The sequence below is a fragment of the Cnephaeus nilssonii genome (assembly GCF_951640355.1).
Source record: "Cnephaeus nilssonii genome assembly, chromosome: 15".
Classification (NCBI taxonomy): Eukaryota; Metazoa; Chordata; class Mammalia; order Chiroptera; family Vespertilionidae; genus Cnephaeus; species Cnephaeus nilssonii.
The window spans coordinates 24,780,918-24,795,892 of NC_137086.1; the positions used below are offsets into that span (position 1 = coordinate 24,780,918).

General features: G+C 41.4%; 1 protein-coding gene across 2 annotated transcripts in view; it reads left to right on the plus strand.

The window, feature by feature from the left end:
- RHOQ (ras homolog family member Q) overlaps nucleotides 1–14,962 on the plus strand; it is a gene marked incomplete at its 3' end in the record, with an annotated part of 29,624 nt that extends 14,662 nt beyond the window's left edge. Inside the window, exons 3-5 of one of the 2 annotated variants that reach the window (XM_079791707.1) lie at nucleotides 10,962–11,126; nucleotides 11,442–11,537; nucleotides 14,811–14,962. In XM_079791707.1, coding sequence (XP_079647833.1) covers nucleotides 10,962–11,126; nucleotides 11,442–11,537; nucleotides 14,811–14,843 — 294 coding nt within the window. Of the gene's footprint in view, nucleotides 1–10,961; nucleotides 11,127–11,441; nucleotides 11,538–14,806 lie in introns of both variants that reach the window. The other variant, XM_079791706.1, reaches the window with a different exon arrangement.
- Between the last annotated feature and the right edge of the window lie 13 nt (nucleotides 14,963–14,975).

Genomic DNA, 14,975 nt, shown 5'->3' on the forward strand with positions numbered 1-14,975 from the left:
GCCTAGAAGACTTTCTCATCGTCAGATGGCAAATTTCACTGTATGTTTGGCCAAGGAGTGAGGTTTAAGTACTCAGATTCCAAGTGGGTTTGTCAGTCATGGTTTAACTCCTCCATGCCTCATCTGGGCATGGAGAAAACCAGAGTGTCATTCCTGGGGTCTTCTCTTATTGTTTGGCCTCTTGTCTTGGTGTATTAAAAGGCCAATGAGAGACTTCAGTCTTTGTAAGCCTCTTCCCCAGCCTCAAAGGCAGGTGTTAGTTCACAGCTGAGGAGAACGATGTTTCCTCCGGATTTGGCCCATCTGTTACTTACAGTTCTGTAGTGGCTGTTTCCCTCCCCTGATCCTACTCTGGCCCTCACGATGGAAGCCCAGGTGACCTGCATTCACAATGGCCAAGACTCCTCTGTAGCCCAAGTGTTGGAAAGGCTGAGAGGGATGCTCCTGTGGAGGTGTGAGGCCTGGTTATTATATGTGCCTCCCTCTAAATAGCTAGTCCTGGGCAGTATGTACTCCAGTGTGATACAGGGACCACAGCATTGCTGATGAGGAAGGGGTCCCTGAACAGTCTTCATGATCTGCAGAGGGAGAGCCTAGTGAATGGCAGCTACATACTGAGTGAGAGAAGGAGGGCGGGAGGGAGGAAGGGAGGAAGGGGGAGAAAGCCGAGGATAGCAGAAGGAGAAAGGAGTGAATGAGGAGCCACCTTGGATGATCCAGGGAATACTTCTTTCTGATTGGACTTCTTAGATCATGTGCCCACAGAGAACCAATGACTTTGGTAGGGTGGGGACTGGGGGAGGGGGCAGGGAATGAGTCCCTTGGATAATCCAGAGACTACTTCGTTCTGATTGGACCACTTAGCTCGTGTGCCCATTTGAGAACAAATGCCTTTGGTCAGGGGGTAGGGAATGAAACTCTATGATTGGCTTAATCCAACCAGGAATTCTTTTTTAAAAAATATATATTTTATTGATTTTTTACAGAGAGGAAGAGAGAGGGATAGAGAGTTAGAAACATCGATGAGAGAGAAACATCGATCAGCTGCCTCTTGCACACCCCCCACTGGGGATGTGCCCGCAACCAAAGTACATGCCCTTGACTGGAATCGAACCTGGGACCCTTGAGTCCGCAGGCCGACGCTCTATCCACTGAGCCAAACCGGTTTCGGCAACCAGGAATTCTTTTAGCTAGGGGCATGTGTCTGGATGAAGGAGTGATGGGGTCCTGAACAAATTCAGTTTGGGGAAGAAGAAGGAAATAGGAGAAGGATGCTTAGTTGACAGCCAACAATATTCCTTCATACTTAGTAAAATAAATGTCAAGACAGTGAGTAGAAGGCAGTGGTAAAAACAGTAGCAGGAACTAAAATGCTGAAAGTGTGCCCACTCTGAGGCTCTCCTCTTTAGAGCTCCCATTATTCAGGCAGGTGGGTTGGACCCATTGGTGCACCACAGAATAGCCCTGATCACAGGAGGCAGTTTGATTCTTGGCTGAATGTGGTGATGGCCACCTGAGATATTAGCCTGTTACTGGAGAGGTCAGTAACAGGCTAATTTCTGGTGAAGGAGGTGCAGGCCAGCTCTGTGCAAGCCCCCATGATCTGGCTGCACTTGGCCTTTCTGACTTCACCTTCCCACATGCTACCCTCATTCACTCAATAAGAATTTAGTAGCAGTTACTAAAAGCCAGGCTTTGAAGTAGAGCCCCCTGCTCTCAGGGACTCCTGTGCAGCTTACAGAGAAGAAAGAGGCAATCCTCTTAGTGTAAGAAGGGGGAATGACAGAAAAAGCCTGGGGTGCTACAGAAGTACTTAGTGATACTTAATCTAAATGGAAGATCTGTTGGATGAAGAGATTTCTAGACCAAAGCCTGAAAGACAAGTAGGAGCTGCCCAGGTACGGACACGTGGAGAGGGAAAGGGCAGTGAGACTGGCTGGGCAATTGACTCACGTGCTGTGTGTTTGGGGTGGATATTGAGGACCTCCAGGGGTCTGGCTGGAGCCTGAATGAGTGGTGATACCTTTTACTGAGATGGGGAACACAGGAGAAATTGCAGATTTGAAGGGGAATGAATTCAGTTCAGAAATGTTGAATTTGAGATTCTTCTGGTTTAGCCAAAAGGAGGCATCTGGAGCAGGAGCCTGGACCTCAAGAGGCAGAGAGCTCCCCCAGATACACTTTTCTGACAGTTTTCTTAACATCTCAAGCTTAACATGTCCAAAATTGGCTTCTTGCATTTTCTCCATAATGTGCTTCTCCACCCTCAGTCTTCCTCATCTCCCTGTAGAAGACAAGACCTATGCAGCTCCATAAGCCGAACCCCGGATTATTCCGGGGACCTCCCTGACCTCTAGCCACACTTCCAGCCCATCACTCAAGCCTGAGTTCACTTCCAGAATATATCTAGAATCCCCCATTTCTTTAGCTGTCAGCTACTGCCACTCAATCCAAGCCACCATGTTCTCACCTGAATTGTTGTAATACTTTCTCTCCTTGTATTCCTGCCCACATCTGATTCATTCTCCACAAAGCAGCCTGAATTGCCTTTACAAAAACAAAATTAAAAAAACAACAACAGAAAACTCCCCAAATTACATGACTCGTGTTTTTCACCTTTTTGGTGACTTTCCAATGCAGTAGGCTCTGATAATATAGGACTGCTAGCTATCAACCACCTGTCTCCCTGCCTTTCCCCCAGGGTCTGCCAGGGCTTTTGTGCCTCAGGCCGTTGCGCTCACAGTCCTGCATTTGGCTCCGTAAACCCTCCCTCAGATCTCAGGTTAGATGTCTCTCCCTCTGAGAGGTCACCCTGGTGATCTCTCTCCTAGTACCCAGCTCTCTTCCTTCATCACATGTATTTCAATTTGCATTTAGAGTTCTTTTTGTCCCAATTTGTTGAATGCCTAGCTCAGGGCCTCAACCAAATCAGACTCATCCCCCCTTTGATAACAAATGTTTCTCCTTTACTTATCCTTGAATGAAATCTACAGGTAATATAACCTCTCTATGCACCTAATTTTAAATCAATATAACATCCTAGCAGCAATAGGAAAGAGAAATAAAAGGAAAGTGATTCATCATAAAAAATATTTATTTCAGTATTAAACTCCTAAGTCTTTAGAGCTGAGTTTTCCAGAAATTATAATGAAGTGGTCAGGTGCCTATACCTAGAGGTAGAATTACCATGAATTATAACCGCTACAAATGTTGACTAACAGTTGTGGTTTATTGGTGATTCAGTTATTAAGAGCCATATTGCCGGTGGTGCGCAATTTTCTAAAATGGTAAGCAACTCCTGTAATGTTTTAAACAAAATAAAATACAGCCTATTTTTCTCCTTCAATTTGCACTGAAATTACCTTCCTAAAAAATTCATTAAAACCGTGCAAAAAATACTTTTGTGCTTTTATGTGTGCCAGAGTTAGATCCCAGACTCGAGTAATTATAAAAGGGTTTTCCATGCTCATCAATGCCAGGCAGTACACTCACCAGTCATGCACACAGTTTACGGTAGTACCCTGGCTTGCTGAACGCCAATAGGCACACCATAGAAATACCATTTCACAACTGAACTGAAGAGTGTATGGGAGGGGGTGGGGAGGAGAGGCAAATATTTAAAAAGTTTCTCAAGTTACCTCTTAGGAATTTATAGCACTTTAAAAAATCCTTTTTCCTCCCTCAGTTTTCATCCTTCATTCATTTGACCATCAAAAACATCTCCCACGTTTTCAAAACAGCGCGCGACACGGTAGCACTTCCCTAGTTGGGAGGCACTTGCTTTCTCCTGTCACATTGTGAACTCCGTTGGGGCAGGGTCCTGTCTGTTTTTCACTAGAGCATTCACAGTGCTCAGCCCTGAGCTGACAGATACTTGTTAGAATGAATGAATGAATGAATGAATGAATGAATATTCCATCAGCATGAATTTGTGCCAAGAAAGTTAGAAAAGGAGTAGACTGCCTGGAAGCATGACCTGACATTTACCTTCTGTCTGTGTGCCTTAGGCCAGCTGACCTCTGTTTTAGTGAAAAAGACTTGTCATTATAGCTCCAGACAGTGTAGAATTTCAGCTCTAAATCCTTTACAACGAGGGAAGTCATCTCACCACGCACAGAAGAAACTGTACTGGCTCCGAAGTTGTGGTTTGTCTTTTTTTGGAAAGTCAGGCTTGTCTGTTGCTCAGAACACTTGACCAGCTCTCTCATTTATCTTCACATGTGTATGCTATATTTATTCTCCCCTCACAGATGGGGAACTACAGCTTGCCCGAGGGCCATATTTAGCTAAGTCTTGATCCTCTGCCTTGTGGGGTCAGCTTAGATAAAACAGAATCCTAAAGCTTGATTTTTACCCAATCGGTTAAATCTCCTCCCACATTAAATCTGTTACTAAGGCTGTTCACTAGGGTAAAAAGTGTTCTTTTGAGCATTTTTAACCACATAATGTGGTGATCTAGCTCAGCCCCTCCTTTTAGAGAAGAGGAAGTGCTGGTTCATAATGGCACTGTTGGACAAGGGCTGGGCCAGTGCTCTGGCGGACTGCACATTTCAACTTTCCTTTTCCTCCAGCCAACGTACCCAGGACTTAGGATCAGTCACACAGTCAAAAGGAAGATAGTGAGGGGGAAAAAGTCGAAGATTTGGTTCACTAACTCCCTAAATAATTGGTAAATCAATTGAGCCTGATTTATTATAAATCAAAATATATGAAAATGACAGTTACTGAAATTTAGAAGCTAAAACTTCGAATTCAAGAATTCTTTTACTGAAAGCTATTCAGGCCAGTGATATACACTGAGTGGCCAGATTATTATGACCTCAGAACGCATAATAATCTGGCCATTCAGTGTATGTCCTATATAATAAAAGGCTAATATGCAAATTGTGCCCTCTACCAGGAATTCGACCAGCAGGCAGGCCGGCCAGCCACCCATGTCCCCTCCCCCTGGCCAGGCTGGCCAGACCCCACCCATGCATGAATTCATGCACCAGGCCTCTAATATATATATTTGTGCACAGCGGGGTGGGGGGGTGTCCCTCAACCCAGCCTGCACCCTCTCCAATCTGGGACCCCTCGAGGGATGTCTGACTGCCCGTTTAGGCCTGATCCCAGTAGGATCGGGACTAAACGGGCAGTCGGACATCCCTCTCACAATCCAGGACTGTTGGCTCCCAACTGCTCACCTGCCTGCCTTCCTGATTGCCCCTAACTGCTTCTGCCTGCCAGCCTGATCTCCCCCTAACCACTCCCCTGCCAGCTTGATTGATGCCTAACTGCTCCCCTGCCATCCTGTTTGCCCCTAACTACCTTCCCCTGCAGGCCTGGTCACCCCTAACTGTCCTCCCCTGCAGGCCTGGTCACCCCTAACTGCCCTCTCCTGAAGGCCTGGTCACCCCTAACTGCCCTCCCCCGCAGGCTTGATCACCCACAATTGCCCTCCCTTGCAGGCCTGGTCCCTCCAAACTGCCCTCCCCTGCTGGCTATCTTGTGGTGGCCATCTTGTGTCCACATGGGGGCAGCCATCTTTGACTACATAGGGGCAGCCATCTTGTGTGTTTGGAGTGATGGTCAATTTGCATATTACTCTTTTATTAGATAGGATGTATACACTGAGTGGCCAGATTATTTTTCGTTCAGAGATCATAATAATCTGGCCACTCAGTGTATACATAAATACCATTTCATAACTGAACTGAAGATGAGGGAAAACAAACCAAACAAACAAAAAAGCCAAATATTTGAAAAGTTTTTGAAAAACAGTTACCACTTAGGAATTTATAGCACTTAAAAAAAATCTTTTTCCTACCCAAATTTTCTTTAATTCGTAGTAGTAGGAGGTGGTAAGCAAATTCAATACACTCATCACTGATGTATTTAGAACCAAACTTATCAAAATGCTCCCCAAAGGAACCCAACCCAGCTTCCATGAAAAACACAATTATTAAGGGGATGAAAAGAGATATATTCATTTCACAAAGTCAAATGTAAAAACTCAAAAGTAAAGGATCACACAAAGGAAATGATGTTTCATGGACCATTATTACTAAGAATTATTGTAGGTGGGTCCAGTGTTTCAGGAGCCATGCCTGATACCTATTTTGGGCTTCTCACGAGAAACAGATGGAGATTACTACTGTGTGCTTTGGAAGTGACAAAGTTGTTCTTTTATATACCACAAACCACCAGTTGTCAGGGGCATTCTTCATTGTCTTACATTTTACGTATTTCTTAAAGTAGTTAGAAGCTGTTTCAAACTTTAGAAGTTTGGGCTTGTCAGTTAAAGAATTATTCCCTTGTGGTCCCACATTTTATCTTTCAAGGTTGTTACAGAGGAAAACTCTTGTAGGTTTTGATGAGTGACTATCTCTTAAAGTAACATGCTGGATTATTCGGGAGTACATAATATGTTCTTATGGCACTTTATAGTCTTCAAAACATTTGTCAGTGATGTTCTCCCATTTTACAGACAGAGAAACTGACCCTCTAAGAAATATGTGACTAGACCAAGGCCACATTGCTAGTAGGTCATATATGAGCCAATTCCCTTCATTCTTTAAGGCCACCTCCTCTAAGAAGTCTTTTAGCATTCCCTAATTACCACTCTTGGTATTTACCACATTCTGACATGTAATATAGTGTTCACGCACATTTGTCTCCATTACAATGAACTCCCTTAGAACAGGGACTGTTATAAATGTTTATGTGTCTCTCCACCTGTCAAATTCTTCCTCCTCCATGCTGACCTTATGCATGTTCCCACACCAGGACTGAAATTTTTTCTCTTCTAGGCTATGGCTTTGAGGTCTGCAAAGTTCTAGTGAGGTGCACGAGCACATAGTGGGTACTATTATTGCTCATTTGAGCTGGTTGCCTTGTTTTTAACATACAAATATCTTATGACAGAGCTTTGCAAATGTATAAATTATAAGGGTGTTATAGAAATCAGATATGATCAGAATCTTGTCCTTCCTTCATTTCCCTAATGATTGTACTTCACACTATTCTGGACACATAGTAGGTGCTTATTAAGGTTTTTTTGGATTAAGCATTTATATGTTCACCTGACCAGTTTCCACTTTTATTTTTCCCATTATTGTATGTGCCTGTCATTTTATATCTATATATCTTGAACTCCCAACTAAACCGTAAGCTCCCGAGAGGACAATTATTCCTTGTAATTATGTCTTCCATGCAGTACGATCTCAATACATTTTTGCTAATTAATGTTATGTGACCAGTGTGTGGTAGCATACCAGTTAACAGAGCATGGTAGGGGCTGTATTATCTGATGTGAGTGGGTTTACTTACAATTCATGTTTGGATATGTATTTTAAATAGGCATACATGTGCTAAAAAATATGTATTTTAAAGAGAATTCACTAAAGTAGGAGAAAGCACCAGGTCCACATGAGGGGACAAAGGTCGTTTAGGAGTGGGGATGGTCATGGGCACTGCTGGCTGCCTATAGTGAAAAGGGGTCTCCCACCTGGTGGTCACTTGCTGCAGTTCTGTTACACCTAACGGTCTTTTCTTTCCTCTCAGAACACTTCTATTCAGTCTCCTTTTGTCGGAGGATTCTTGTCCGGTTGTAAGTGTGTGATATTTTTCCAGGGTTAAGGCTGTCATCATCGCAGATCAAAGACTCTTGACAAGAGCTGAGAGCTTAATCACTAAGCTACCAGAAGACATTTCTAAAAAAATTGGACACTTCTGGTACTTAGCCAGTTGGTCAGAAACTAAAGCTTTTACTAAGCATTCTTAATAATCCTGTTGATCGAGCTCAAGATTGTTTTTCATGTTTTTGATGTAAGACCAGTTATCTTTAATATGGTTTTCTCTACTCCTAAGAAAGTTCCAGTTACCGTGCTGAAATATCTAAAACTCTATCTTCTTTTAAAGAACTAAAGTAGAATTGGCTTGTTAATTAAGAAGACCACTAGAGAGTTGGCTTTGGGAAGGTACTGACTTTGATAAGTGGCTATTTAAAACGAAGGGCAGTTGTTCCACATTTAACGTCCTTTGTGTCGTCAAATCTAAACTAGATAGCTGGAAACGAACTGTATTCATCCCCAAATCCAGAATTTCACCGTAAGTTCACACAAGATACTACACAGTGGATATAAACAATTTTATATGATGCAGGGTAGAGGATGCATGGGAGATAATTTATTTTTTTTAATGTGCTATTATTAGACTTCTAATTACTCAGGCTAGATGGAAGCAGAAGGCTCTCATTCTTATAATAACTGCCAATTATTTAGTTGGAGAGTACAGGCAGAGTTCATTTTAGGTAGTTCAGACTTCAGAGGTAACATTTGTTTTTAAGGAGGTCTAAATGTACTTGTCTTTGTCTTGTGTTTTTATAACCCAGATCCTTCACATTTTAATTATTTTTATAAAATCTGCAATTTAACAAATATCTAGAAATGATTAGTCTAATTTCTTTCCTTTGTGCCCACACGTCTCTCATTGAGGAAAGTCAGGCCTCACTATGGTTATGAAAGCAAACACACAACACTTATGTTCTGTAGAATATTTGCATTAATATTATTAGGCATATCCAGAGAATTGTTGTGCCTTCATTTTCTTTTTATTCTTTGCAATACCCTTCTAGAGAAAGAGTGCACATTCAATTTCCCAGATGAGGTAAACGTGCTTGAAAAGTAAAATTTCATTTAAAAATCTCATTTGGTTTTCTTAGATATATATATATATATATATTTGGTTACATTTTAAATAGTCTTAAGGCTCTTGAGTCCTCAAGTGCCTAATTAGTACAGTAATAATACTCTCTTTTATTAATCTGAAAATGATGCTGTCCTCAAGAGACTTCAGTTTGATTTGTGTGTTTTGATGCCAATGTAGAAATTTTATTTCTCACTAAAGGAGTTTCTTCTCTGTGGTTGGAGAGAGATGCAAAACCGGGTCTGGAGTGGGACTGCGGGGACACGGCGTGGTTTATGGAAGGATAGAAGAGTCAGTTTCCCATGGGGTGAAGAATTTATGTGGAAGCATTGGAGGTTTTTACGTGCCTGGCACTACGCTGAGGGATTGAGTTGCATTCTTTCATTTATTCCTCATAATCCTATGAGATAGTATCCCCATTTCCAGTTCTGTGAAAATTGGAGATCTAAATATGGATGAGGAGAGGTTTTGGACAAGAGTGCCCCATTCCCTGAGCATGCCAAGTTTTCTCTCTGGAATGTAGAGTTGCTGGGTGGATGCTGAGATTAAATGCTGTCACTTCCCCCCTCCCCCCTTATTAGAATATGTTTTTAAAAATCAGCTTGAAATAGGCAGCAGAGTACAGAAAGTATATTTAATGCGCCTAGTCGTACTATCTAACCCTCAAACTGATTTTTAAAGACATATTCTAGTATCAGTCCTTTGATATTAATTGGCTGGGGTGCAACCTGTTTCATACCCACATTACTTGATTTATTTATTAGTATTTTTTAAATTGATTTCAGAGAGTAAGGGAGAGGGAGAGAGAGAGATAGAAACATCAATGAGAGAGAATCATTGGTCAGCTACCTCCTGAACGCCCCCTTCTGGGGATTGAGCCCACACCCCAGGCATGTGCCCTGACTGGGAATCAAACCATGACCTCCTGGTTCACAGGTGGACACTCAACCACAGAGCCACTGCAGCCGGGCTATTTATTAATTTCTTAGTAGCAGAGCACTGCTTTATTAAAAACCAATTAGAAGCCTCCACTTTTAAAAATAAAGGGGATGGCTTTTCCCTTCTTGTCCTGTAATAGCCAACACCTGAGAAATCTTTCAATGCCCAGGGCTCTGGGTTGTGGAAGCATCACAGAGAAACAGAAGGATTAACTCCAGAGTCAAAACTTTGAGACCTTAATATGCTTGGGTTGAACATTACACTGAGAAAAATGTTAGAAGATAACATGCAAGAAAATTTGTTCCACAAGGGAAATACTGCTGCTGAAACTCCGAGTGCCAGGTGTTCTTAATATTTGTTCCTGTAGCCCCACATTCAGGCAGCAGTTTAGACTTTCATGGCCGTCTAACACATTCTGGTCTGGAAAGATCTCCAAGATGTACCAAAGGGTGCAGGACAGCATGGATTGCACAATCTCGTCTAGTGCAGAAGTTTGCACGTTTACAGTTGTAGGTATATACATGCATAGAAAAAGAACTAGAAAGATACACGTGAGAACATCTCCATTTCAGGAAGGGAATGGAAATTAGAGAGGGAAAAGTTTTTGTGTGAATTTCCTCTATATGTTTCTATCTTTAAATTTTCACACAACACACACACACACACACACACACACACACACACACACAATTTAAAAAAAAAACCTATATTAATAGGGAAAGCAAAGATTTAAGGTCTCAGAGAAAATGTGTGGTGGGTAAGGCATAGGCTCTGGAGTAAAATTGCCAGGGTTGAAATCCCATCTCTTTTACTTATTGGCTATATACATCCCCACCCAAGTTATTTAACTTCTGTGCCTCAGTTTTCTCAACTGGAAAACAGGGATAATGGTACTTACGTTATCATAGGTGTTAGGGGGCTTTAATAAGTAATACTTGGGAGAGCATATGGCTCAGTCCCTGACACAGTAAACTTTCAGTACATGTTAGTTATTATAAATGGTAACACTTAGACTACATCTAGCTATAATCAATTCTTCGTGCAGACGTTTCAGTGAAAAATGTTTCCAGTGACAGCTTTAGTAATCGCAATATATTTTCTGCAAGTTTCATTGTGGTTGTCAATGATCTTGTCATATTTTTACCCCACTGGTGTTCAGAACCTCAAAAGGAGAAATAACAAAAACAAATGGGCATTATCTTGTTTTATGTAGCGTGCCATACATTTCACTTGTAGAATAGTCCTAACCTGTGTCTTTGACCATGTTAATGTCATGGACATATTATGAGTAAATTGAAGAAATGGAAATAATTAGGTTTTTCTTCCTTCCTCAGGAAGACTATGATCGTCTGAGGCCTTTATCTTATCCGATGACTGATGTCTTCCTTATATGCTTCTCCGTGGTGAATCCAGCCTCATTTCAAAATGTGAAAGAGGAATGGGTTCCAGAACTTAAGGAATACGCACCAAACGTACCCTTCTTATTAATAGGAACTCAGGTAGGTCTGCTTTGATCTCACCCTTTTAAGAAAACGCTCTCTGGTCTATCTTGTGGTGTTGCTCTCAGACCAATGGTCCTAAGGTTTAGCAAATGATATGCGTGTTTAAGCTCAGCTGTAAGTTATGAGAAAATCTGTCACATTTTTTTTGAAAATGTAGTGCTGAAAGAAAGCAATTATCTTAGTTGGTTTAAAAAGTTAAGATCCTTTGTTTAATCTTTTACTGGTATGTGGGAATTAAGTGGGGCTCCATGCTTTGATTCATCTTTAAAGATTTGTAATTATTATGGGACATTATTGACCTTTCTTCATTAGATTGATCTTCGCGATGACCCCAAAACTTTAGCAAGACTGAATGATATGAAAGAAAAGCCTATATGTGTGGAACAAGGACAGAAACTAGCAAAAGAGGTAATGGAACCTTTACAGAATTTATAAATAAGTGTAAAAGCAGCTAAAGTAATACTAGAAGCTGACATTTATTGTGCACTTACTGTATGCCGGCCACTGTGCTGAGAGTTTCCATGCATTATCTCATTTAATCCTTGCACTGACTCCAAGGTAGGTCTGACGAGTTCCCTGTTTTATAGAACAGAAAACAGAGGTGTGGCGGTGTCAGGTAACTTGCAAGGTCCCGTAGGTAATAACAGCAGAGCTGGGCTTCAGTCAAGGCCTGACTCCAGAGCCAGACTCTTATACCACCAACAATATTTTCTTAATAAGTCATGTGTAGCTAGATGCATTATGAAAAGGTGCTGATCTCCAAGCCCTTCTTAATCACTTAAATATCTGTACTGTGTCAGATCAGGCTCTGTCATCAGTTAACACTCATGGAGTAGATAGTGGAGTGACATCGGGCGACAGATTAAATCTGCAGTTAAAAATAAAAATGATGGCTAGGTTTGAAATAAACGAGTTGAATTTTCTTCCAATCTTTTAATGAAAGATTTGAAATAGTAGCATTCTAAAAAAGATCTAACTATGACGCACATAATATCTTTTAACTTGTATTTTTCCTCATCCCAAAGCTAGGCTTACTTTTTTCTCTATTGGGTCCAAACATTATTGGATTCTATTTTTTTGATATGACTTTAATAGGACTTTGGTGGAAACAGATTCTAATAAGTTCCTTTCAAATGTACTCTCAGGAGGCAGAAGAAAGCAAGAAAACTTTTGGGAGGACAATTTTTCCTAAAGCAGAAGATAAATAGCTTCACTAACAAATCACTTTAGAAATTTCATATATTCATTTTGTAATCTTGGGGAGAGAAGGAGTTTCTAAATGACACAAAGGTAAAAGTCATAAATGAAAATATTGATGATTTAACTACATAAAAATTTAATACATCAAATGCCAGGAATAAAATTAAAAGTCATATAACAAACTTGACACATATGGCAGAAAAAGGGATTAATATCCTTAGTACACAGGAACCCCTTGCATAGGAATTAATCAGAAAAAGAATTATATGCCCAATAGAAAAGCGAGCTAAGAACATCAATGGAAAATTCACCAAAAAAATGCAGATTGCCATTGAAGAGAGAAAATATGTTAAAATTCCTTAATAGTCAAATGTAAGTTAGATTTTCACCTATAAAGTTGGCCAAAAAAATGAGAAATGAATTACAATAACCCCTGCCAGGGGTGCAAGGAAATGGGCATTCTATTGTACTGTTGGTCATTGAGTAAAAGCAGTCTTGATGATATGCAAAAGCCTTTGTTCAAGCAATTCCATATGTTGGAATTTATCCCAAGGAAATTATTTGGACGTTCTTAAAGAGATAGCTACAAAGTTGCTGTATTGTTTATAAAGGCAAAAAAATAAAAAAAACCGCATCTATTAAAAATTTATACTAATATATCCATTGAGATGTTCAAATTTATTATGTAGTTTAAGAAAAAAAGTGGTTGCAAAACAATATGATCCCATTTTAGGCCTCTCAGCAGCATTGGGCACAGTTGGTTCCTTCATGAAATACTTGCCCTTGGCTTCCTTGAATGCTCTTTGGTTTTTCTCCCTGCTTGTCGGCCTCTCCTCTATCCCTTCATCTCCCTGTCTCAGAATGATGGGGGGGCCCAGGGATCAGCGTTCAACTTCTTGAACATTTTTTCTTCTATACCCACATTCATTCTCTAGGCTTAGGTGAGCTTCTATCAGTCTTGTGGTTTGAACAATCTTCTACTGAAGACCCCCAGATTTCTATCTCCAGCCTGAAACTCTCCCCTAAATTCTAGACTTGGTTATCCAGCCATTCACCCGACAAGTCCATCTTGGTGGCTAAGCATCTCAAAATTAACATGTCCACAACAATTCCTAATTTTACCCTCTAAGCCTGTCCTCCCAGTTACTCAGGTCAAAATCCTTGAAGTCACACTTGACCTTGCTGTTCTTACATAATGCTCTACCTTCATAATATAGTCAGAATCCAAATGCTCCACCTCTTCTATCAGTCAGGTTTGGGCCCCTCCATATCTGGCCTGATTACTGTGAGTTTCTAACTCACCTTTCCATTTCTCTCCGTGCCCCGTGTTAACCTGTGCTCCACACAATATCCCGAGCGAGTCTTAAAATATAAGCCCCATCAGATCACTGCTCTGCTCGGGATCCACCAGGGGCTCCCAGCTCACGCAGTCAAGGCCAGAGCCCTCACTGTGGCCCCTGGTACCTCTCTGCCTACTCAGGCACGTGAGCTCCTTGCTGTTCCCTTCTGTCTCAGGGCTTGGAATTTTGCTGCTCCCTCTGCCTGGAATGTTCTTCCCTCTGGAACGTTATTCTTCCTCCTTTCAGATCTCTGCTCAATCACTTTGTCAATGAGACCTTGCCTGATTTCATCCCCGCTCCTTCCCTATCTCGCTTCTCCATTTTTCTGCAGACCACATAATACCCTGTGACATTCTACCTCTGTATTTATTAGTTCATGGTCTTCTCCCTCTAAAATGGAAGCTTCATGAGTAGAGACCTTATTGTTTCTTGCTATATTCTCTCATTTGGCAAATAAAAGTGCTCATTACATTTTCAATGAATTGGTTTCCCCCAATGTAGAAGCCAAAGTCTTTAGAGTGGCCTCAAGGCCACCTCACTGACCTCATCTCTGCCATCCTCCACCCTCCCCCCACCCACACTCTCTCTCTCCTGCCACTGTGGCTTCTTTAGCCTTCCTGGATCTCTCCAAGCAAGCTCCTCCATCAGGACCTTTGCACCTGGGCTCCCATCTGCCTAGATATGCTTCCTCTAGTCATCCCTCACTGCTCAGACTTCGCCTTGTAGAGCTTTCCCTGACCACCACCGCCCTCTGCTCTCCCCATCTTCCTCACTCTGCTTTCCTTTTCTCCAGAGCATGTGCCCCCATCCCTTTGTCCCTCCCCCAGAACTTAAGCAAATGTAAGCATCACACAGCAGGAACTTGGCTCGATTGTTCAGTTCATTGACAGTATCCCCAGCACCTAAAGCAGTGCTTGGTATAGGGTAGGTACCCGGTAAATATTTGATGAATTATTCCCAAAATGTCTGGAAGGATATATACTAGTAATTTAACAGCTATCTCTGAGTATTTTGATTTCATTCTTTTTGCATAGCTATATTTTTAATGTTCCTTATAATGGTGTCTGTGTCATACCAGTTGACCAGTTGTGGAAAAAAATTTTACGTATTTGTGTTTGTTCTTTTTCTTCCTCCCAGATAGGAGCGTGCTGCTATGTGGAATGTTCAGCTTTAACCCAGAAGGGATTGAAGACTGTTTTCGATGAGGCTATCATAGCCATTTTAACTCCAAAGAAACACACAGTAAAAAAAAGAATAGGATCAAGATGTATAAACTGTTGTTTGATTACGTGAGAAACATCTTCAG